General features: G+C 46.8%; 1 protein-coding gene across 1 annotated transcript; it reads right to left on the bottom strand.

Moving 5' to 3' along the window:
• Window positions 1-1690: 1690 nt before the first annotated feature.
• On the bottom strand, window positions 1691-1985 carry LOC125526495 (protein transport protein Sec61 subunit gamma-like). Its single transcript, XM_048691178.2, has 2 exons — window positions 1891-1985; window positions 1691-1806 (listed from the first exon to the last, which is right to left on the bottom strand). The coding sequence occupies exons 1-2, from the start codon at window positions 1982-1984 to the stop codon at window positions 1691-1693; spliced, it is 210 nt and encodes a 69-aa protein (XP_048547135.2). The 5' UTR covers window position 1985.
• Between the last annotated feature and the right edge of the window lie 22263 nt (window positions 1986-24248).

Here is a 24248-nt window from a genome sequence, read left to right as displayed (position 1 = left end):
TTAAAATTGCTTCTATGAAGCGCGGGACTAAACCATTTAGTTATCACAGCAAGAAGTGCCAAGGAGCATAGTATAGTACTGCACTAAAAGCACCAAGAATCTTCTGGACCAACAACAGAAACAACCAAGAAGCACTCATTTTTCAATTCATAGGGCTAAAAATATATTTATCAGAATGGCACTGAAATCAACCTCTTTATCTATCATCACAAGGTCAGTATGCTTGATAGGCCCATTATGAGTTGCCCTACGGTAATGCCGCAGATGAGACAGAGGACGCACACATTGCTGTAGACATTGGCAAGATAGGAACCAACAAAATGGTGCTTGCCATCTGCAAGGAGAAAGCAGAATACCAAAAAGGTTAGGAAAACAATATAGAATGATAAAACAAAGAAGAGATGCACCCACTCATTAGAGAAGTAGCATACCCAAAAATGTGAAGAACAAATGGCCACCAAGAAAGCATATTGTTGTATACATTGACAAGATAGGAACCAACAAAATGCAACAGACTAAAACCAAACTTTATACAACAGGGAATGATTTACAATAACCAAAAGATTTTGCACAACAAGCAGTAAATAGGTAGTAGATATTAACACCCATGACATAGGACCAGCATAAAAAAAGAGCATCGGTGTAGAACAGGCATATAATCAGTGTAGTCAGCAAAAGATAGGGGGAAGAGAAATTGAAAAACCCAGAAAGAGCATTCATATATGAGGCACTAAGCTGTATGAACCAAAAGACTATTGACATCAGCTAGCAAAGAAATGGCAGTTGGCACCACACATATCGGACGACCACATGAAACAGGTAGAACAGACTGGTCGGCCATAGCTAACATGGTAAATAGAATAATTCACATATTGTAGAAGACACCACCAGCATGGATTCTAAGAAATGGATTAGAAGAGCTCAGGAAACACAATGTTCCTGGTCTGAGAATCAGTAGTACCATCTTCATTTTCAATCAGGATTTTCAAAGCCTTTTTGAGGTCACACGTGACACTGCTACATAAAGCTGGCCATGCGTGAACACAGGTGCATTAAAGTATAGATCAACACTGCATAACACGTGTCCTACAATATTTTGACTCCTACCTATTTTCTTATTTTACAAAAGCTTGCCATGCGTGTATAGATCAACTTTATATTGTGAATACATAAAGCTGGCCATGCGTGAACACAGGTGCATTAAAGAATGAAGAATACATCGACACATAGCACGAACCATGGACAAACATTGGTATGTAACCTTTCTACTCAGTAGGTGCCAATTTAGATGCACTGAATCGACGCCAACTTGGGCGAACTGGTGGTATGTGCAGAAACAGCAAAACATTGCAAAATCTCCTCTTTTCCCAAATTGTGTGGTGAGGAACCATCCTATGCCCCCAATTCGTCCTGCGGAGGCAACTAGCGGCAATGACTTAAGCATGACCCCAGTTCCCCACAGCTGATTACCCTTGACTCATCCAAATTCTCCTAACAAGGTAGAAATTGGCAGATCTATTTGGAGGGAAAAAGGATCTACTAAAATCTAGCTTACTAAATATTGGTCAGATCGCAGGACTGTGCGCGCACACCGCAGATCCAACAGATCACAGCGCGAGACAACAGGACCCAAGTCTAACTAAACCGTTCAAACAAGAGGGAGACGGGATCGGAGGAGACGCGTTCGCACCTAGCCGGAGCTGACGATGATGTTGTTGATGGGGATGAAGATGAGCTTGACGAAGAAGCCAACGAACCCCATGACGACGAACCCGATCACCGTCCGCGCCGCCACCTTGGTGAACTCTGCGTGCCCAATCAGCGTCAGATCTGGTGAAAGAGGAAAACGAACCGGATCTAGACGAGCAGGCGCGAGTCTTTGGTCCTTACCCTTGCGGTCGGGCTTGTGGCAGCGCTTGACGAGGCGGACGCTGTCCTTGGCGAACTCGCGAAGGGGGTCCACCACGAAGTCGACAGCGTCCATGGCTGCTACCGGCGGGAAGGCGAGATCTCCGAGCTGCCGCCGCCGACGAGGTCGCGCGCGTGAGGGGAAGGGAGGGGGGAAGCCAACGGGCGAATGGTGTGCTGTTTGGATTTGTGCTCTGGATCTGTGAGGAGGGGAGGAGGAGGCCCGGCGGCGAGCTATGGTGGGAGGATGTGGTCTGAATCGGGGAGAAGGGGGCGGGGGCAACGGCGGCGGCGTGAATGGATCTCCTCGCCGCGGTGGGATGGGGAAGGTGGGGGCAGCGACGGGGGGCCATCGTCGTTGGTCGTTGCAGGTCGTTGCAGGTACAACTACCAACCAACATGTTGCCAAATGTGTGTGTCCTGCTTATGATTGGCTACTGGCACAACTTGCAATGCTATGTTCAGATCATAAGACTAATTTGGCAACTGCCACTAATCCAGTGCTATGATCTAAACATAGCAGTGCAAGTTTCGCAACTTGCGAAACTTGCATTGCTATATTTAGATCAAAGCATTTGGCAACTACCACTGATCCGGTGCTATGATCTAAAACACACCATTGCATGTTTAGCAACTGGCACTGATCAGTGGCAGTTGGCCAAGTGCAGGTGGCACTGATGAGTGGCACTTGCACTTAGGCAACTACCATTGATCAGTGCCAGTTGCCAATGATCATCTCACTGATTGTTTGCAACTGCCAACCATTAGAGGCAGTTGTCAATGCTCTATTACTAACATAAGTCATCTTACCTGACAAGATCATGAATACGGAGTGGGACGTAGGTGGTGGAGGAGTGCAGGTCATCCCTGGCACCGAGGATTGGGTCCGGACGAACCGGTGGTTCAAGAGGGTGAACCTTCCTAGCAGGGTCGCTGCCATGAGCCAGCCACGGTCATGGGGATGAGCACCGACGATCGGCCACGAGGAGGGGGCACAAGATCTGTTCCGTTTCTACGTTCAGATCAAGGACATGGAGAAATGATAACCCACAAGTATAGGGGATTGCAACAGTTTTCAAGGCTAGAGTATTCAACCCAAATTTATTGATTTGACACAAGGGGAGCCAAAGAATATTCTCAAGTATTAGCAGCTGAGTTGTCAATTCAACCACACCTGAAAGACTTAATATATGTAGCAAAGTATTTAGTAGCAAATTAGTATGGAAGTAACGGTAACAATGGCAAAAGTAACAATAGCAGTTTTGTAATAATAGTAACAGTGGCAGCGAAAAAGTAACAAAACAAAGATCAATATGAAACGAGCTCGTAGGCAATGGATCAATGATGGTAATTATGTCGGATGGCATTCATCATGAAACAGTTATAACATAGGGTGACACAAAACTAGCTCCAATTCATCAATATAATGTAGGCATGTATTCCGAATATAGTCATACGTGCTTATGGAAAAGAACTTGCATGACATCTTTTGTCCTACCCTCCCGTGGCAGCGGGTCCTAATGGAAACTAAGGGATATTAAGACCTCCTTTTAATAGAGAATCGGACCAAAGCATTAGCACTTAGTGAATACATGAACTCCTCAAACTACGGTCATCACTGGGAAGTGTCCCAACTATTGTCACTCCGGGGTTGCCGGATCATAACACGTAGTAGGTGACTATAACTTGCAAGATACGATCAAGAACACAAATATATTCATGAAAACATAATAGGTTCGGATCTGAAATCTGGCACCCAGGCCCTAGTGACAAGCATTAGGCATAGCAAAGTCATAGCAACATCAATCTTAGAACATAGTGGATACTAGGGATCAATCCCTAACAAAACCAACTCAATTACATGGTAAATCTCATCCAACCCATCACCGTCCAGCAAGCTTACAATGGGATTACTCATGCACGGTAGTGAGCATCATGAAATTGGTGATGGAGGACAGTTGATGATGACGATGGCGACGATTTCCCCTCTCCGGAGCCCAAAACAGACTCCAGATCTGCTCTGCCGAGGAAGAACAGGAGGTGGCGGCGGCTCCTTATCATAAAACACGATGAATCCTTCTCTCTAATTTTTTTCCTCCCCGAACATGAATATATGGAGTTGGAGTTGAGGTCGGTGGAGCTTCGTGCGACCCACAAGATAGGGGGGCGCCCAGGGGGGTAGGGCGCCCCCACCCTTGTGGACAGGTGGTGGGTCCCCTCTGGTTGATTCTTTCGCCAATATTTTTTATTTATTCCAAAAATAATCTCCGTGAAGTTTCCGGCCATTCTAAGAACTTTTATTTGTGCACAAAAATAACACCATGGCAATTCTGCTGAAAACAGCGTCAGTCCGGGTTAGTTCCATTCAAATCATGCAAATTAGAGTCCAAAACAAGGGCAAAAGAGTTTGGAAAAGTAGATACGATGGAGACGTATCAACTCCCCCAAGATTAACCGATTACTTGTCCTCAAGCAATTCAGTTGACAAACTGAAAGTGATAAAGAAAAACTTTTACAAACTCTGTTTGATCTTGTTGTTGCAAATATGTAAAGCCAGCATTCAATTTTTCAGCAAAGATGATGAACTAACCATATTCACAATAACATTTAGGTCTCACATTTACTCATATCACTGGCATAATCAACTAGCGAGCAATAATAATAAATCTCGGATGACAACACTTTTTCAAAACAATCATAATATGATACTCCCTCCGTTCCTAAATATAGGGTGTATAGTTTTTGGCATGGAAATTAAAGAATGCACGTGGAGGGAAAATTTCACAAGTTTTGGGTGAGATTACACCTGACTAATTGGCATGAGAAAATAAAGAAGCTTGCCTAATATAAGGAAATGTAATCGAATCCCAAAAAAATTATCCATACGAGTGGTGCAACTCAATACACCTTATATTTTGGGTTTTTCCTCAAAAATATATACACCTTATATCAAGGAACGGAGGGAGTATAACAAGATGGTATCTCGCTAGCCCTTTCTGAGACCGCAAAACATAAATGCAGAGCACCCTTGAAGATCAAGGACTGACTAGACATCGTAATTCATGATAAAAGAGATCCACTCACAGTCATACTCAATATAAATTAATAACAATGCATACAAATGACAGTGGTGCTCTCTAACTGGTGCTTTTTATAAAAGGGTGATGACTCGTCAATAAAACTAAATAGATAGGCCCTTCGCAGAGGGAAGCAGGGATTTGCAAAGGTGACAGAGCTCGAGTTTTTGAAACAGAGATGAATAATATTTTGAGCGGTATGCTTTCACTGTCAACATAACAACCAAGAGATCTCAGTATCTTCCATACTAGATACATTATAGGCGGTTCCCAAATAGAATGGTAAAGTTTATACTCCCCCACCACCAACAAGCACATTCCACGGCTGGTCCGAAACAACGGGTACCGTCCAACTAACAACATTCCAGGGGGAGTTTTGTTTGCAATTATATTTTGATTTGATTTGAGCATGGGACTGGGCATCCCGGTTACCAGCCATTTTGTCCTGAATGATGAGCAGAGTCCACTCATCGTGAGAATAACCCACCTAGCATGGAAGATATTTACAGCCCTAGTTGCTACATGAGCGATTCGAGCATACAAAATAGATTATCATTTGAAGGTTTAGAGTTTGGCACATGCAAATTTACTTGGAACGGTAGGTAAATACCGCATATAGGTAGGTATGGCGGACTCATATGGAACAACTTTGGGTTTATGGAAGTGGATGCACAAGTAGTAATCCCGCTTAGTACAAGTGAAGGCTAGAAAAGGACTGGAGAGCGACCAACTAGAGAGCGACAACAGTCATAAACATGCATTGAGATTAACCAACATTGAGTACAAGCATGAGTAGGATATAAATCACCATGAACATAAATATCGTGGAGGCTATGTTGATTTTGTTTCAACTACATGCGTGAACATGTGCCAAGTCAAGCCACTCGAATCATTCAAAGGAGGATACCATCCTATCATACTACATCACAACCATTTTAAAAGCATGTTGACACGCAAGGTAAACCACTATAAACTCCTAGCTAATTAAGCATGGCATGAGCAACTATAATCTCTAATTGTCATTGCAAACATGTTTCATTCATAATGGGTTGAACCAAGAATGATGAACTAATCATATTTACAAAAACAAGATAGGTCGAGTTCATACCAGCTTTTCCTCATCTCAATCATTTCATCCTATATCATCATTATTGCCTTTCGCTTGCACGACGGAATGGTGTGGATAATAATAATAATAGTGCACATGCATTGGACTAAGCTGGAATCTACAAACATTTATTCAAAGGAGAAGACAAGGTAATATGGGCTCTTTGTTAGATCAACAATAATGCATATGAGAGCCACTCAACATTTTCATCGTGGTCTTCTCCTCTCAACCCCCAAAGAAAAGAAAAGAATTTCAAAGTAACACACTGAAATGTTTTTGGAGTTTTTCTTTCTCCAAAGAAAGTAAAACAAGAACGAGAAATATTTTTGGGTTTTCTTTAATACTACAACTAATTATGGAAAGTAAACTAAGCATGAGCTGCAATTATTTTTTTGGTTTTTCTCAAAGTTTTTCAAACACACAAGAAGAAAGCAAGAAAAAGAAAATAAACTAACATGGATTATACAATGAAAAAGTATGAACACCGACAACTGAAATGAGTGTGTGAACAAGAATGTGATGTCGGTGAGAAATACTTACTCCCCCAAGCTTAGTCGTTTGGCCTAAGTTGGTCAAGATTTGGGGTTGTACTATGCTGCGGCAGCTACCGCTTGGCGAGCTGCTTCTTGGAGGCGAGCGGCCTCCGCCGCTCTCTCATACTCATTCTCCTCCTCTCTAGTTATAAAATATTTCCCTTTTACCTGAAAGTTAAAGAAGGCAGGAGCAGGAAGGGTAATATGGACAGCACGTCATCTGTAAAAGATTAGTCGGTACTGGAGGGACTGTTTGTTCCTCTCAAGAAACTGGTAGCATACCATAGCATTATAAGCTAGAAAAGCGGGTGGCAACTCAATGTCATTCCCTCTTATGGGTACACCAAGATAATTAGCTAAACGAGTTGCATAAATCCCACCAAATAAATCTCCCTCTTTAGCATTAAGATGTAACCTCCTCGCAATAATAGCCCGCAAGTTATATGGCTTATCATCTAACACCGCACACTTGAGGATACTAAGATCTGGAACGCAAAGGTTGCAATGATCATGTTTACCGTTAATGCATCTACCTATAAAGAGAGCAATGTAAATATATGGCAGGAAAGTGAAGGCTCCCTATGGTAGCTTGTGTGATATTTCTAGTTTCTCGCGCAGTGATACCAGCAAGGAAATCATTGTATTCAGCTTTCTGAGGCTCACTAAGAAGGCCCGATTGTGGGATTTTCAAGGCAGTATTAAAATCCTCAAGGTCCATGGTATATGATTCATCATAAAGATCAAATAAAACAATATGGGTATTGCGATTGGATGAAAATTCAAACCTTCGCACAAAGGAATCGGTGAGGTAATAGTATTGTCGGCACTTGTCTGCCACGAAGTCCTCAAGGCCGGCATTTTGTATGTATGCATAAAACTCATCCTTGAAACCTGCATGAAACATGAATTTATCCCATGGCCATTCACAAGGTCGCACTTGAGCTTCCCGTGGTGGTTCAAGGTCTGGCTCACGTATCGCGAGGCTCGGTGCTTGCTTCCTTGAACAACCACCTTGGTACATTTTCCTAGACATTTTTCTTCCTCTGAAAAAATTTCTGAAATTTTTAGTAACTCAAAATAAAAGCGAACCAAACTCAACAAGATTGATAGCAACTACTCCTACAAGTGTCTAGAGGCTAAAGCATGCATCAAAACTACTTCGGACCATATAAATTTGACATGCAAGCTCTAGAACAAGGTCACCATGTTTGAAATATGCCCTAGAGGCAATAATAAAATAATTATTATTATATTTCCCTGTTAATGATAATTGTCTATTGTTCATGCTATAATTGTATTAACCGGAAACTGTAATACATGTGTGAATACATAGACCACAACATGTCCCTAGTGAGCCTCTAGTTCATTAGCTCGTTGATCAATAGATGGTTGTGGTTTCCTGACCATGGACAATGGATGTCGTTGATAACTGGATCACATCATTAGGAGAATGATGTGATGGACAAGACCCAATCCTAAGCATAGCACAAGATCATGTAGTTCGTTTGCTAGAGCTTTTCTAATGTCAAGTATCATTTCCTCAGACCATGAGATTGTGCAACTCCCGAATACCATAGGAATGCTTTGGGTGTATCAAACGTCACACCGTCACTGGGTGGCTATAAAGTTGCACTACAGGTATCTCCGAAAGTGTCTATTGGGTTCGCACGAATCGAGACTTGGATTTTTCACTCCGTATGACGGAGAGGTATCTCTGGGCCCACTCGGTAATGCATCATCATAACGAGCTCAATGTGACTAAGGAGTTAGCCACGGGATCATGCGTTACGGAATGAGTAAAGAAACTTGCCGGTAACGAGATTGAACGGTGTATGGGGATACCGACGATCGAGTCTCGGGCAAGTAACATACCAATGGACAAAGGGAATTGCATACGGGATTGATTGAATCCCCGACATCATGGTCCATCCGATGAGATCATCGTGGAACATGTGGGAGCCAACATGGGTATCCAGATCACGCTATTAGTTATTGGCTGGAGAGATTTCTCGGTCATGTCTGCATGGTTCCCGAACCCGTAGGGTCTACACACTTAAGGTTCGGTGATGCTAGAGTTGTTATGGGAAATTGTATGTGGTTACCGAAGGTTGTTCGGAGTCCCGGATGAGATCCCGGACGTCATGAGGAGTTCCGGAATGGTCCAGAGGTGAAGATTTATATATGGGAAGTCCAGTTTCAGTCGCCGAAATGGTTTCGGGGGTTATCAGTATTGTACCGAGACCACTGAAAGGTGTCCGGGGGTCCACTGGGTGGGGCCACCTGCCCCAGAGGACTTAATGGGCTGAATATGGGAGGGAACCAGCCCCCTAGTGGGCTAGTGCGCCCCCCAAGGGCCCAAGGCGCCTAGGGTTAGAAACCCTAGGGGAGGGGACGCCTCCCACCTTCTTGGGGGGGCAAGTTTCCCCCTCTTGGCCGCCCCCCTCTAGATGCATCTAGGATGGCCGGCACCCTCTTCCCTTTCCCCAATAAATACTGGGGGTGGGAGGGAAACCGCACCCCTTCCCCGGGTGCAGCCCTTTCCCCCTCCAACACCTCCTCTACCTCCGTAGTGCTTGGCGAAGCCCTGCCGGAGAACCACGAGCTCCACCACCACCACGCTGTCGTGCTGCCGGAGTTCTCCCTCAACTTCTCCTTCCCCCTCGCTAGATCAAGAAGGAGGAGACGTCCCCGGGCTGTACATGTGTTGAACGCGGAGGCGCCGTCCTTTCAGCGCTTGGATCGGCTCTTCTGCGATTTGAATCGCCGCGAGTACGACTCCATCAACCGCGTTCTTGTAACGCTTCCTCTTAGAGATCTTCAAGGTATGAAGATGCACTCCCTCTCTCTCGTTGCTAGCTTCTCCTAGATTGATCTTGGTGACACGTAGGATTTTTTTTGAATTATTACTACGTTCCCTAACAGTGGTATCAGAGCTAGGTCTATGTGTAGATTCTATGCACGAGTAGAACACAAGTAGTTGTAGGTGATGATTTGCTCAATTTGCTTACCGTTACTAGTCTTATATTGATTCGGCGGCATTGTGGGATGAAGCGGCCTGGACCGACCTTACACATACGCTTACGTGAGACAGGTTCCACCGATTGACATGCACTTGTTGCATAAGGTGGCTAGCGGGTGTCTGTCTCTCCCACTTTAGTCGGATCGGATTCGATAAAGAGGGTCCTTATGAAGGGTAAATAGCAATTGGCATATAACCGTTGTGGTTTTTGCGTAGGTAAGAAACGTTCTTGATAGAAACCCATAGTAGCCACGTAAAACATGTAACAACAATTAGAGGACGTCTAACTTGTTTTGCAGGGTATGCTATGTGATGTGATATGGCCAAAAGGATGTGACGAATTACATATGTGATGTATGAGATCGATCATGTTCTTGTAATAGGAATCACGACTTGCATGTCGATGAATATGACAACCGGCAGGAGCCATAGGAGTTGTCTTAATTTATTGTATGACCTGTGTGTCAATGAAAATGCCATGTAATTACTTTACTTTATTGCTAACCGTTAGCCATAGTAGTAGAAGTAATAGGTGGTGAGACAACTTCATGAAGACACGATGATGGAGATCATGGTGTCATGCCGGTGAAGAAGGTGATCATGCCGCGCCTCGAAGATGGAGATCAAAGGCGCAAGATGATATTAGCCATATCATGTCAATTTATGATTTGTATGTGATGTTTGTCATGGTTACATCTTATTTTCTTAGAACGATGGTAGCATAAATAAGATGATCCCTCACTAAAAATTTCAAGAAATGTGTTCCCCCTAGCTGTGCACCATTGCGAAGGTTCGTTGTTTCGAAGCACCACGTGATGATCGGGTGTGATAGATTCTAACGTTCGCATACAACGGGTGTAAGCCAGATTTACACATGTGGAACACTTAGTTTGACTTAACGAGCCTGATATGTCTCCAACTTATCTATAATTTTTTATTATTCCATGATGTTTTATTATCAATCTTGGATGTTTTATAATCATTTTATAGTCATTTTATATCATTTTTGGTACTAACCTATTGACATAGTGCCAAGTGCCAGTTGTTGTTTTTTTCATGTTTTTTACATCGCAGAAAATCAATATCAAACGGAGTCCAAATGCCATGAAACTTTACGGAGATTTTTTATGGACCAGAAGGAAGATGTTGGGCCCTGGTTGCACCTAGGGGGAGTCTCGAGGAGGGGACAGCCCACTAGGGCGCGCTAGGAGGCCCATGCGCGCCCTGGTGGGCTGTGCCCACCTCGGGTGCCCCCCGGACCGCCTCTTTGCCCTACCCCAAAAATCCCAAAACCCTAGGGGAGTCGATGAAATATTCATCCAGCCACCGCAGAGTCCAGAACCACCAGATCCAATCTAGACACCATCACGGAGGGGTTCACCACTTCCATTGGTGCCTCTCCGATGATGCGTGAGTAGTTCATTGTAGACCTTCGGGTCCGTAGTTAGTAGCTAGATGGCTTCATCTCTCTCTCTCTCTCTTGATTCTCAATACAATGGTCTATTGGAGATCCATATGATGTAACTCTTTTGTTATGTGTTTGTTGGGATCGATGAACTTTGAGTTTATGATCAGATCTATCTTTTTATATCCATGAAAGTATTTGCGTTTCTTTGATCTCTTTTATGCATGATCTCTTATAGCCTCGTATTTATTCTTTGATATTTGTGTTTTGTTTGGACAACTTGATCTATTTATCTTGCAATGGGAAGAGGTGCCCGGTAGTGGGTTCGATCTTACAGTGCTTCATCCCAGTGACAGAAAGGGAACCGGCACATATGTATCGTTGCTACTAAGGATAAAAGGATGGGATCTATATCTACCGCCATGGATAAAAGGATCTCGTCTACATCATGTCATTGTTCTTATTTCATTACTCCGTTTTTCCATGAACTTAATATACTAGATGCATGCTGGATAGCGGTCGATGTGTGGAGTAATAGTAGTAGATGCAGGCAGGAGTCGGTCTACTAATCTTGGACGTGATGCCTATGTAATGATCATTGCCTGGATATCATCATAATTATTTGAGGTTCTATCAGTTTCCCAATAGTAATTTGTTTACCCACCATTTGCTATTTTTCTCAAGAAAAGCCACTAGCGAAACCTACGGCCCCCGGGTCTTCTTTCTCATATTATTTGCCTTTGCGGTCTATTTTTCTCTTGCATTTATTTTCAGATCTATTAATCCAAAAACCCCAAAATACCTTGCTGCAATTTTTCTCTATTTATTTTATTTTGCGCTCGATCTATCAATCTACTACAAATTTATCCCACGTCTGTTTGCCTATCTTGAGGCGTCGTACCCCGAAAGGGATTGACAACCCTTCAACACGTCGGGTTGCGAGTGGTTGTTATTTGTGTGCAGGGGCTGTTTATGTTGTGTTGCTTGGTTCTCCTACTGGTTCGATAACCTTGGTTTCATATCTGAGGGAAATACCTACCGCTGCTATGCTGCATCATCCCTTCCTCTTTGGGGAAATACCGACGTAGCTTCAAGCGACATCAGAGCCTGGCATGTATAGACATGGCCTCGGAACGTGACAGACCGAAAGATCGAACATGAGTCATATAGTAGATGCGATCAACATGGAGATGTTCACCATTGATGACTAGTCTGTCTCACGTGATGATCAGACACGGCCTACTCGATTCGGATCATGTATCACTTAGACGACTAGAGGGTGTCTATCTGAGTGGGAGTTCATTAAATAATTTGATTTATTGAACTCATTATCTGAACATAGTCTAAATTATCTTTGCAAATTATGTTGTGGATCAATAGCTTGCGCTATAGCTCCCTATTTTAATATGTTCCTATAGAAAGACTAAGTTGAAAGATATTGTAAGCAATTATGTGGACTATGTCTATAGTCTGAGGATTGTCCTCACTACTGCACAGAAGGCTTATGTCCTTGGTGAACCGCTCAGTGTGCCAACCCCTCTAGCGTCATCTGTGGATGTTGTGAACATCTGGAAAACACGTTCCGATGACTACTTGATAGTTTAGTGCGCCATGCTTTACAGCTTAGAATCGGGGCTCCAAAGGTATTTTGAATGCCATGGAACATATGAGATGTTCCAAGAGCTGAAATTGGTATTTCAGGCTCATGCCCGTGTTGAGAGGTATGAGACCTCTGACAAGTTCTTTGCCTACAAGATGGAGGAGAATAGCTCAGCTAGTGAGCATGTGCTCAGAATGTCTGGGTGCTACAATCACTTGAATCAACTGGGAGTTAATCTTCCAGATAAGATAGTGATTGACAGAGTTCTCCAGACACTATCACCGAGCTACTAGAACTTCATGATGAACTATAACATGCAAGGGATGGAGATGATCCCGAAGCTGTTCGCGGTAGGCCGCGGACATAGAAATCAAGAAGGAGTATCAAGTGTTGATGGTTGACAAGACCACTGGTTTCAAGAAGGGCAAGGGCAAGAAGGGAAACTTCATGAATGGCAAGCCAGTTGCCACTCCAGTAAAGAAACCCAAGGTTGAACCCAAACCCGAGACTGAGTGCTTCTATTGTAAGGGGAACGGTCACTGGTAGCAGAACTACCCCAAATACTTGGTAGATAAGAAGGGTGGAAACTTCAATAAAATTATATTTGATATACGTGTTATTGATGTTTACCTTACTAGTACTCCTAGTAGCACCTGGGTATTAGATACCGGTTCAGTTGCTAACATTGGTAACTTGAAACAAAAGCTACGGAATAAATGGAGACTAGCTAATGGCGAGGTGATGATGTGTGTTGGAAGTGTTTCCAAGGTTGATGTGATCACCATCACACGCTCCCTCTACCTTCGAGATTAGTGTTGAACCTAGGTAAATGTTATTTGGTGTTTGCGTTGAGCAAGAACATGATTTTATCGTGTTTATTGCAATATGGTTATTCATTTAAGTCAAAGAATAATGGTTATTCTGTTTACATGGATAATACCTTCTATGGTCATGCACCCAATGTGAATGGTTTATTGAATCTCGATTGTAGTGATACACATGTTCATAACATTGATGCCAAAAGATGTAGAATTGATAATGATAATACCATTTTCTTGTGGCACTGCCGCTTAGGTCATATTGGTGTAAAGCGTATGAAGAACCTCCATGCTGATGGACTTTTGGAGTCACATGATTTTGAATCACTTGACACATGCGAACCATGCCTCGTTGGCAAGATGACTAAAACCCCGTTCTTTGGAACAATGGAACGGGCAAGTGACTTGTTAGAAATCATACATGCTGATGTGTGCGGCCCAATGAGTGTTGACACGTGCGGTGCATATCGTTATTTTCTCACCTTCGCCGATGAATTGAGTAGATATGGGCATGTTTACTTAATGAAGCATAAGTATGAAACGTTTGAAAAGTTCAAGAAATTTCAGAGTGAAGTTGAGAATCATCATAACAAGAAGATCAAGTTCCTACGATATGATCAAGTGGAGAGTATCCAAGTTATGAGTTTGGAGTTCACTTAAGACAAGGTGGAATCATTTCACAGTTGACGCCACCTGGAACACCATAGCGTAATGGTGTGTACGAATGTCGTAATCGCACCCTATTGGATATGGTGCGATCTATGATGTCTCTTACCGATCTACCGCTATCATTTTGGGGTTATGCATTAGAGACAACTACATTCACTTTAAATAGGGCACCATGTAAGTCCGTGGAGACGACGCCGTATGAACTATGGTTTGGCAATAAACCTAAGTTGTCGTTTCTTAAGTTTTGGGGCTGCAATGCTTATGTCGATAGGCTTCAGCCAGAAAAGCTCGAACCCAAAGCGGACAATTGTGTCTTCATAGAATACCCAAAGAAGACGATTAGGTATACCTTCTATCTCAGATCTGAGGGCAAAGTGTTTGTCACTAAGAACAAGTCCTTTCTCGATAAAGAGTTTCTCTCGAAAGAATTGAGTGGGAGGAAGATAGAACTTGACGAGGTTGTTGAACCTTCACTTCAACCAGAGAGTAGCGCAGCACAGAAAGATGTTTCTGTGGCACCTATGTCAGTTGAAGAGAAAGCTAATGATGATGATCATGGAGCTTTAGATCAAGTTACTATCAAACCTCGTAGGTCGACAAGGGTGCGTACAACTTCTGAGTAGTAACCATGTCTTAAAGGTCATGTTGTTGGACAACGGTGGTGGGCCTGAATTCCAAAAAATGGCTAGGAGCCATGAAATCTGAGATAGGATCCATGTATGATAACAAAGTATGGACTTTGGTGGACTTGCCCGAAGATCGGCAAGCCATTGAGAATAACTGGATCTTTAAGAAGAAGATAGATGTTGACGGTAATATCACCATTTATGAAGCTCGACTTGCCTCAAAGAAGTTTCCGACAAGTTCAAGGAGTTGACTGTGATGAGACTCTCTCAATCATAGCGATGCTAAAGTTTGTTAGAATTATGTTAGCTGTTGCTGCATTTTCATTTACGAAATCTGGCATATGGATGTCAAAACAAAGTTTCCTTGACGGATTCCGTGAGGAAAAGCTGTATGTGATATAACCAGAAGGTTTTGTCGATCCTAAGGATGCTAGAAGGTATGCAAGCTCCAGTGATCCTTCTATGGACTGGAGCAAGCATCTCGGAGTTGGAGCATATGCTTTGATAAGGTGATCAAAGCTTTTGGGTTTATACAAAGTTTGCAACAAACTTGTATTTACAAGAAAGTGAGTGGGAGCACTACAACATTTTTGATAAGTATATGTGGATGATATATTGTTGATCGGAAATGATGTAGAATTTCTGGAAAGCGTAAAGGGTTGTTTGACTGGAGTCTTTCAAAGGAAGACCTGGGTAAAACTGCATACATATTGGGCATCAGGATCTATAGAGATAGATCAAGACGCCTGATAAGACTTTCACAGAGCACATACCTTGACATGATCCTGAAGGAGTTCAAAATGGATTAGTCAAAGAAGGAGTTCTTGCCTGAGTTGTAAGGTGTGAAGTTAAGACTTGAAGCTCGACCACGGTAGAAGAAAGAGAAAGGACGAAGGTTGTCCCTTATGCCTTAGCCATAGGCTCTATACAATAGGCCATGCTATGTACCGCACCTGATATGTGCCTTGCCACGTGTCTGGCAAGGGGGTATAAGAGTGATCCAGGAGTGGATCATTGGACATCGGTCAAACTTGTCCTTAGGAATAAGGAAATGTTTCTCGGTTATGGAGGTGATAAAGAGTTCGGCGTAAAGGGTTACGTTGATGCAAGCTTTAACACCTATCCAGATGACTCTGAGTAGCAAACAGGATACGTATAGTGGAGCAACCATTGGGGATAGCTCCAAGTGGAGCGTGGAAGCAGCATCTACAATATAACCTAGAGATTTGCAAAGTACATACGGATCTGAATGTCGCAGATCCGTTGACTAAACCTCTTCCACGAGCAAAACATGATCAACACCACAACTCTACGGGTGTTCGATTCATCACAATGTAACTAGATTATTGACTCTAGTGCAAGTGGGAGACTGTTGGAAATATTCCCTAGAGGCAATAATAAAATAGTTATTATTATATTTCCTTGTTCATGATAATTGTCTATTGTTCATGCTATAATTGCATTAACCGGAAACCGTAACACATGTGTGAATACATAGACCACAACGTGTCCCTAGTGAGCCTCAAGCTGACTAGCTCGTTGATCAATAGATGGTTGTGGTTTCCTGGCCATGGACATTGGATGTCGTTGATAACGGGATCACATCATTAGGAGAATGATCTGATGGACAAGACCCAATCCTAAACATAGCACAAGATCGTGTAGTTCGTTTGATAGAGCTTTTCTAATGCCAAGTATCATTTCCTTAGACCATGAGATTGTGCAACTCCCAGATACCGTAGGAATGCTTTGGGTGTATCAAATGTCACAACGTAACTGGGTGGCTATAAAGGTGCACTACAAGTATCTCTGAAAGTGTCTGTTGGGTTCGCACGAATCGAGACTGGGATTTGTCACTCCGTATGATGGAGAGGTATCTCTGGGCCCACTCGGTAATGCATCATCATAACAAGCTCAATGTGACTAAGGAGTCATCCATGGGATCATGAGTTACGAAACGAGTAAAGAGACTTGCCGGTAACAAGATTGAACGAGGTATGGGGATACCGACGATCGAATCTCGGGCAAGTAACATGCCGATGGACAAAGGGAATTGTATACGGGATTGACTGAATCCCCGACATCGTGGTTCATCTGATGAGATCATCGTGGAACATGTGGGAGCCAACATGGGTATCCAGATCCCGCTGTTGGTTATTGGCCGAAGAGATGTCTCGGTCATGTCTGCATGGTTCCCGAACCCGTAGGGTCTACACACTTAAGGTTCGGTGACGCTAGACTTGCTATCGAAGGTTGTTCGGAGTCAGGGATGAGATCCCGCATGTAACGAGGAGTTCCGGAATGGTCCGGAGGTGAAGATTTATATATGGGAAGTCCAGTTTCAGTCGTCGGAATGGTTTCGGGGGTTATTGGTATTGTACCGGGACCACCGAAAGGTGTCTGGGGGTCCACCGGGTGGGGCCACCTGCCCTGGAGGACTTAATGGGCTGAATATGGGAGGGAACCAGCCCCCTAGTGGGCTGGTGCGCCCCCCAAGGGCCCAAGGCGCCTAGGGGTGGAAACCCTAGGGGGAGGGGACGCCTCCCATCCCACCTGCTTGGGGGGCAAGTTTCCCCCTCCTTCCCCCCCTATAGATGCATCTAGGGTGGTTGGCCCCCTCTTGCCTCCCCCCTATAAATAGTGGAGGTGGGAGGGCAGCCGCACCCCTTCCCCGGGCGCAACCCTTTCCCTCTCCAACACCTCCTCCTCCTTCATAGTACTTGGCGAAGCCATGCCGGTGAACCACGAGCTCCACCACCACCATGCCGTCATGTTGCCGTTGTTCTCCCTCAACTTCTCCTCCCCCCTTGCTAGATCAAGAAGGAGGAGACGTCCCCGGGTTGTACGTATGCTGAATGCGGAGGCGCCGACCCTTCGGCACTTGGATCGGATCTTCCGTGATTTGAATCGCCGTGAGTACGACTCCATCAACTGCGTTCTTGTAACGCTTCTGCTTAGCGATCTGCAAGGGTATGAAGATGCACTCCCTCTCTCCTATTGCTAGCTTCTCCTAGATTGATTTTGGTGACACGTAGGAATTTTTTTGAATTATTACTACGTTCACCAACACACCATAGCAGCAAAAATTGCAATAAATAAAGCACTAGGACAAAAACTAATTGGACCACTCGAGGTGTCACATACCGAAGAACAATCCCCCAAAATTGTTCTGTAAATGGAGCTTTGCACAAGGAGATCGAAAATGGCAGCAATATGAGCAAGAACACGGGTTTGAGCTAGGGGATGATTTTTTATGGAGGATGACAAAGTGGGTGGGTGCTGGAATAAATGGAGGGGACCCACAAGACAGGGGGCACGCCCAGGGGGGTAGGGTGCGCCCTCCACCCTTGTGGCCCACTGGTGCATCCCCCTGGTGTGTTCACAGTGCCAGAAATTCTCAAATATTCTATAAAAATCATACTAAATTTTTAGGGCATTTGGAGAACTTTTATTTTTGGGACATTTTTTTATTGCACGGATAATTAAGAAAACAGACCAAAAATACTATTTTTGATTTACTTATTCTAAATAACATAAAGTAAAAAGTGGGTATAGAAAGTTGTGCCTTCTAAATTCATCCATCTCATGCTCATCAAAAGGAATCCATTAACAAGGTTGATCAAATCTTATTAACAAACTTCTTCCGAAAGACATGAAACCAGAGAACTTTCGATTAACACTAGGTTACCTCAACGGGGATATGCATGTCCCCAACAATAAGAATATCATATTTCTTTTTTGACAGTAGGAAGAGGGAATTCAAAACTGTCGGATGTGGGGTTCCGGCAAACCCTTAAGGTTCGAACACTGGGGTGCGCAAGAAGTCTTTTCCTCCCACCGATATATGCCCTAGCTCGCTAAGATCTCGCGGACGAACTCGACGAACTCGCAACACAGAAAGACACAAGATTTATACTGGTTCGGGCCACCGTTGTGGTTTAATACCCTACTCCAGTGTGGTGGTGGTGGATTGCCTCTAGGGCTGATGATGAACAATACAAGGGGAAGAACAACCTCCTGAGGTTGAGGTGTTCTCGTGCTTGGTGCACTTGTGTGGTTGGGGATGATGTTGATGATCTGTCCCTGCCTATGGTGGTGGCTAGTCCTATTTATAGAGGCCCTGGTCCTCTTCCCAAATATTGAGCGGGAAGGGAGCCAACAACGGCGGGCAAATTTGAAGGGGGACAGCTAGTACAAGATATCCTGACAAAGGTGGTCTCCGCCTGCGAAAGGCTCTGGCGGTGATGACGTCTTGGGCTCCACGATGACCTCCGTCTTGCCGTCCTTCTAGTCTTGGTCTTGTTGCACCGATATGGCAACCTTTGCCTGATGCTTCGGTACTCCTCTCCTGCGCTGGCCTCCTTAGCACCAGAGAGGAAATAAGGATGCTGCGCGCGTTGGCACCCGCCTGACGCCCGCTGGTTTCGATCGTCATGGCTCACGTCACAAGAGTCTCGTGAGGTTTGCCTCGCCTTGTTATCTCCACCCCTCGTGAGCCTGCCCGGCTAGGCCTCTCCAGAGGAGGCCTTGTGTCGTCCGCCTCGCGAGGCTTGGCCCCTCGCGAGGGTCTTGGATGCCTTGTTGATGAAGATGGGACGTACGGCCTGCTGGCTTAGCCACGCCGCGGGCCGCAGGCAGGCAAGTCTGGGGACCCCCATTCCCAGAACGCCGATAGTAGCCCCCGGGCACAAGGCGTGCTCGGGCTTGGCTTCGGAGCGAAGCCGAGGGTCAAGTTCGGAGCACCGCGGCCCCAAAAGCCCGCGGCCTCGGTTGACGCGTGGCGGTTGATCGGACGAGGGCGTCTCCGCTTCCCCACGCTGTCTCGGCAACTACACGACTCGACAAGTCTCTGTGATATGCAAGGAAAACCATCATTACCTGCGATCATGGGAGGCGTCGGTTGTCCTTATCTTGCTATAAATAGGGAGGGGGCGGAGCCCCCGTCGCCCATCTCTTCCTCGCTTGCTTGCTTCTTCTTCGCTCCATTGCTTGCAGTGCCACCAATGGCGCCATCAAGGAAGTTCTCCACCGCCGAGAAGGGAAAGGCCCCTCGCAAGGGACCCGGCTCCCCGGCGCCCAAGCGCGGACGCGGCCGTCCGTGCAAGCGCACCACGTCCCCTGCCGCGGCCCACCGTCGGAGCAGCGCCGCGACACGTGGAGGGTGTCGTCCCAGCCATGGCGATCCGGTTGACGAGGGGAGGCGTGCTATGGTGGTGCGGCCCCCCGCCCGCGCTTCCACACAATGGAAGTGTCGCCGGAGTTTGTCTTCTGGTCGAAGAATCCGGCCGGCAATTGGCTCCCACTTCCATGCTTCTTTGCCGCCGAAATGCCAGCCTCCGGTCCAGGCGGACTCTGGCTGCAGGCGGATGGTTGCTATAGCAAGGCTTCTTGGGTTACAGTCGTGACTTCCGCCGCGGGCAACATAGCTCTGGCCCGCGGTTGGCAGATGTTCGCTCGCGCGCGCGGCTTGGGCAGACGGTGCGCCCTCCACTTCAAGTATGATGGTGGATCGACCCTCTATGTGAGGGTGTTTGGGGAAGATGGTCACCGCGCCGGGTGCTGCCCCAAGGCGAACGATGGTGAGGAGGTGCTCGGTCTCGGGGACGGTTACGATGAGGATGAGGGCGAGCCTGCCCTTGGGGGCGGCCGTGTCTTGTCCAGCTACAGCGGCTCTTCCTCCGGTGACAGCTCCAGCAGTTGTGGCTACGACCAGCCGCCGCGCCCGCTTTGAAGGCGGCAGTGGGTCATCTCGTCGCCGCGCCTCCGTGAAGCGCAAAGAAGGATCCGGCTAGGCTCGGGGTGCCGCTAGGGGTCTGCCTCCGTGGATTGCTGTGACGCTACTTTTGTTTTACTCTTTTTCCTGCATCAAGAATGAAACCAGTATGGGCCCAGGGGGGCGTGTATCGAACTATAGTTCCTCGGTTGTTGCACTATGCGTGTTGTTCCCGTGTTGTGTCGTTATTTCGTGCGAAGATAACTTAACCTGGTATATTCGGGAAGCCCTCTTCCTCACGAGGCGCTCATTTCCTCGTGTCCATCTTGCCTTGGTGGCCTGCATTCGCTCGGGAACTGCAAAAACTCGTTAGGAAGTGCGCTAAAAGATTTATCGTTCACTCTGGCCCTGACCTGGCGCTTTGTGTCGCGGTACCCGAGGGGCACGGACTAGGAGAAGCATGCCAGCTTTTGGGCTCAAACGAGGGTGGCTCGCGAGAAGGCAGAGAAGGGAAAAAAATGCTCGCGAGGGCACCTGCCTAGCCCCCTCGCGAGGCATGCGAGAGAGAGAACGCGAGAAAACCCGAGCCGAAAAATGCAGTGAGAGGTGAGGGGGTCAGATCAGCAAGGAACGCCAAAAGCAAACTTCGATTAGGGAAAAGCAAGCCAACCACGAAAAGCAAATGAAAAGCCGCGTCCCGCACATAATCTAGTATTCAAGTCTTCTCACCAGCACGGAGCTAAGTGCTGCCACTAGGCGTGGGCGGGAGCCCCAAGGCCTGAGGCCGGCACTCCTAAGGCTCCGGGGCGTGTACAGCCCCAACTCATTATTACGTGAGAGTGTCACGGGCGGCGATTCTTCACAGGCACCGGGCCTTCTTCACAGGCTCTGGGCCTTTCTTCACAGGCTCTGGGCCTTGCTTCATGGGTAGAACTTCCGGAGGTGCTGGATGTTCCAGGCGTTTTGGATTGGTACCCCATCTTGTGTCTCCAGGCGGACGGCGCCAGGCCTGGAGATGTGGACGACCTTAAATGGGCCCTCCCACATTGGTGAACCCTTCCCTGGAGAGGACCCGCCTCAGGACTAGGTCGCCCGTCTCGAGTGTCCTGGAGCAGATGTTGCGGCAGTGGTATCGCCGCAATGCTTGCTGGTACCTCGCCGCCCATAGCGCAGCTTCACAGTGATGTTCCTCCCCCAGCACGAGGTCCATCCCCCGCGTGGCGTCCTGATGCGTTTCGTCGAACGCTAGGACACGTGCAGAGCAATGCTTGACCTCGTGAGGAAGGACCGCTTCAGCTCCGTAGACGAGGAAGAATGGAGTCTCTCCCGTTGGCTTGGTGGCGGTGGTTCGGATGGACCACAGTACGGACTGGAGCTCGTCGTGCCAGCCCCTGCCACAGGCCTCCAGCTTCTTCTTGAAGGTCCTGGTCTTGAGGCCTGAGGGAGTCCTGGATAAGGGGGTGTTCGGATAGCCAGACTCCTGGACTATGAAGATACAAGATTGAAGACGTCGTCCCGTGTCCGGAAGGGACTTTCCTTGGCGTGGAAGGCAAGCTTGGCGATACGGATATGTAGATCTCCTACCATTGTAACCGACTTTGTGTAACCCTAACCCTTTCCGGTGTCTATATAAACCGGACGGTTTTAGTCCGTAGGACAACATACACAACAACAATCATACCATAGGCTAGCTTCTAGGGTTTAGCCTCTCTGATCTCGTGGTAGATCTACTCTTGTACTACCCACATCATCAATATTAATCAAGCAGGACGTAGGGTTTTACCTCCATCGAGAGGGCCTGAACCTGGATAAAACTTCGTGTCCCTTGCCTCCTGTTACCATCCGGCCAAGACGCAAAGTTCGGGACCCCCTACCCGAGATCCGCCGGTTTTGACACCGACATTGGTGCTTTCATTGAGAGTTCCTCTGTGTCGTCGCCGTCAGGCTCGATGGCTCCTACGATCATCAATAACGATGCAGTCCAGGGTGAGACCTTCCTCCCCAGACAGATCTTCGTCTTCGGCGGCTTCGCACTACGGGCCAATTCACTTGGCCATCTGGAGCAGATCGAAAGCTATGCCCCTGGCCGTCAGGTCAGATTTGGAAGTTTAAACTACACGGCTGACATCCGCGGGGACTTGATCTTCGATGGATTCGAGCCACTGCCAGTGCGCCGCACTGTCACGACGAGCATGACCTAGCTCTGCCGCCGAACAGTGCCCTGGAGGCTGCACCCGCATCGGCTTCGACCCTTAATTCGGAGCCAACTGCGCCGATCGAGGATGGGTGGTTGGACGCCGCCTCGGGGGCTGCGATCCCAACGGTGATCGAGCCGAACACCAGCCCCGCACTCTGCAAGACTCGTGACTCCAAGGAGCCGGACTCCTCTCCGGACTCCAAACCCTCCGCGCTCCTGCCGATCGAATCCGATTGGGCGCCGATCATGGAGTTTACTGCCGCGGACATCTTTCAGCACTCGCCTTTCGGCGATATTCTGAAGACACTGAAGTCTCTCTCTTTATCAGGAGAGCCCTGGCCGGACTACGGTCAGCAAGGTTGGGATTCGGACGATGAAGAAATTCAAAGCCCACCCACCACCCACTTTGTAGCCACTGTCGACGACTTAACCGACATGCTCGACTTCGACTCCGAAGACATCGACGGTATGGACGCCGATGAAGGAGACGATGAAGAACCAGCGGCTATCAGGCCCTGGAAAGCCACCTCGTCATATGACATATACATGGTGGACACCCCAAAAGAAGGAGATGGCGATGGAATAGCGGAGGATGACCCCTCCAAGAAACAGCCTAAGAGCCGGCGTCAGTGGCGCCGCTCAAAATCCCGCCAAAACAAATACGGTGATTCCAGCATGGGAGATAATAATACTCCGGAAAGTGCCGAAGAAAACCCCCTCCAGCAAGATTTAGCACAGGAGGATGGAGAAACCAGCCCTCATGAGAGAGCGGCAGAAAGAGAGGTCGAGGACGATAATTATATGCCTCCCTCCGAAGACGAGGCAAGCCTCGACGACGACGAATTCGTCGTGCCAGAGGATCCTGTCGAGCAAGAGCGTTTTCAACGCAGGCTTATGGCCACGGCAAGAAGCCTCAAGAAAAAACAGCAACATCTTAGAGCTGATCAAGATTTGCTAGTCGACAGATGGACGGAAGTCCTTGCGGCCGAAGAGCATAAACTCGAACGCCCCTCCAAGAGCTACCCAAAGCACAGGTTGCTACCCCGATTAGAGGAGGAACACTTGATGTGGCCGACCGGCCACCTTGTGGCTGCAACAGAGAGGCCTCTAAACCCTCCATTCAAGCCGCACCCCGTACCAAGGCACAGGAATATGCGCCGAACTTACGAGATATGTTGGAGGACAAGGCAAGGCAAACAAGATCGATCTACGGATCGTGTGGGCGCCCCACGGCTGGAGACGGTAATCGTCACGCCGGCCACAAATTCGGCAGGGCCGAACACAGTAGACAAAGCTCATTGGAGCTACGTCGTGATATAGCCCAGTACAGAGGCACCACACACCCACTATGCTTCACAGACGAAATAATGGATCATCAAATCCCCGAGGGTTTCAAACCCATAAACATCGAATCATATGATGGCACAACAGATCCTGCGGTATGGATCGAGGATTATCTCCTTCATATCCACATGGCCCGCGGCGATGATTTCCACGCCATCAAATACCTCCCACTCAAGCTTAAAGGACCAGCTCGGCATTGGCTTAACAGCTTGCCAACAGGATCAATCAGTT

This window comes from Triticum urartu, chromosome 1A (assembly GCF_056163025.1).
Source record: "Triticum urartu cultivar PI428250 chromosome 1A, HENAU_Tu73, whole genome shotgun sequence".
Classification (NCBI taxonomy): Eukaryota; Viridiplantae; Streptophyta; class Magnoliopsida; order Poales; family Poaceae; genus Triticum; species Triticum urartu.
This window is presented reverse-complemented; position numbering and strand designations above follow the sequence as displayed.

Coding starts and splice junctions, on each gene's coding strand:
- LOC125526495 (XM_048691178.2), bottom strand. CDS start 1,984: ATGGACGCTGTCGACTTCGTGGTGGACCCCCTTCGCGAGTTCGCCAAG. Junction 1,807..1,890: donor CCACAAGCCCGACCGCAAGG/GTAAGGACCAAA, acceptor TTGGGCACGCAG/AGTTCACCAAGGTGGCGGCG.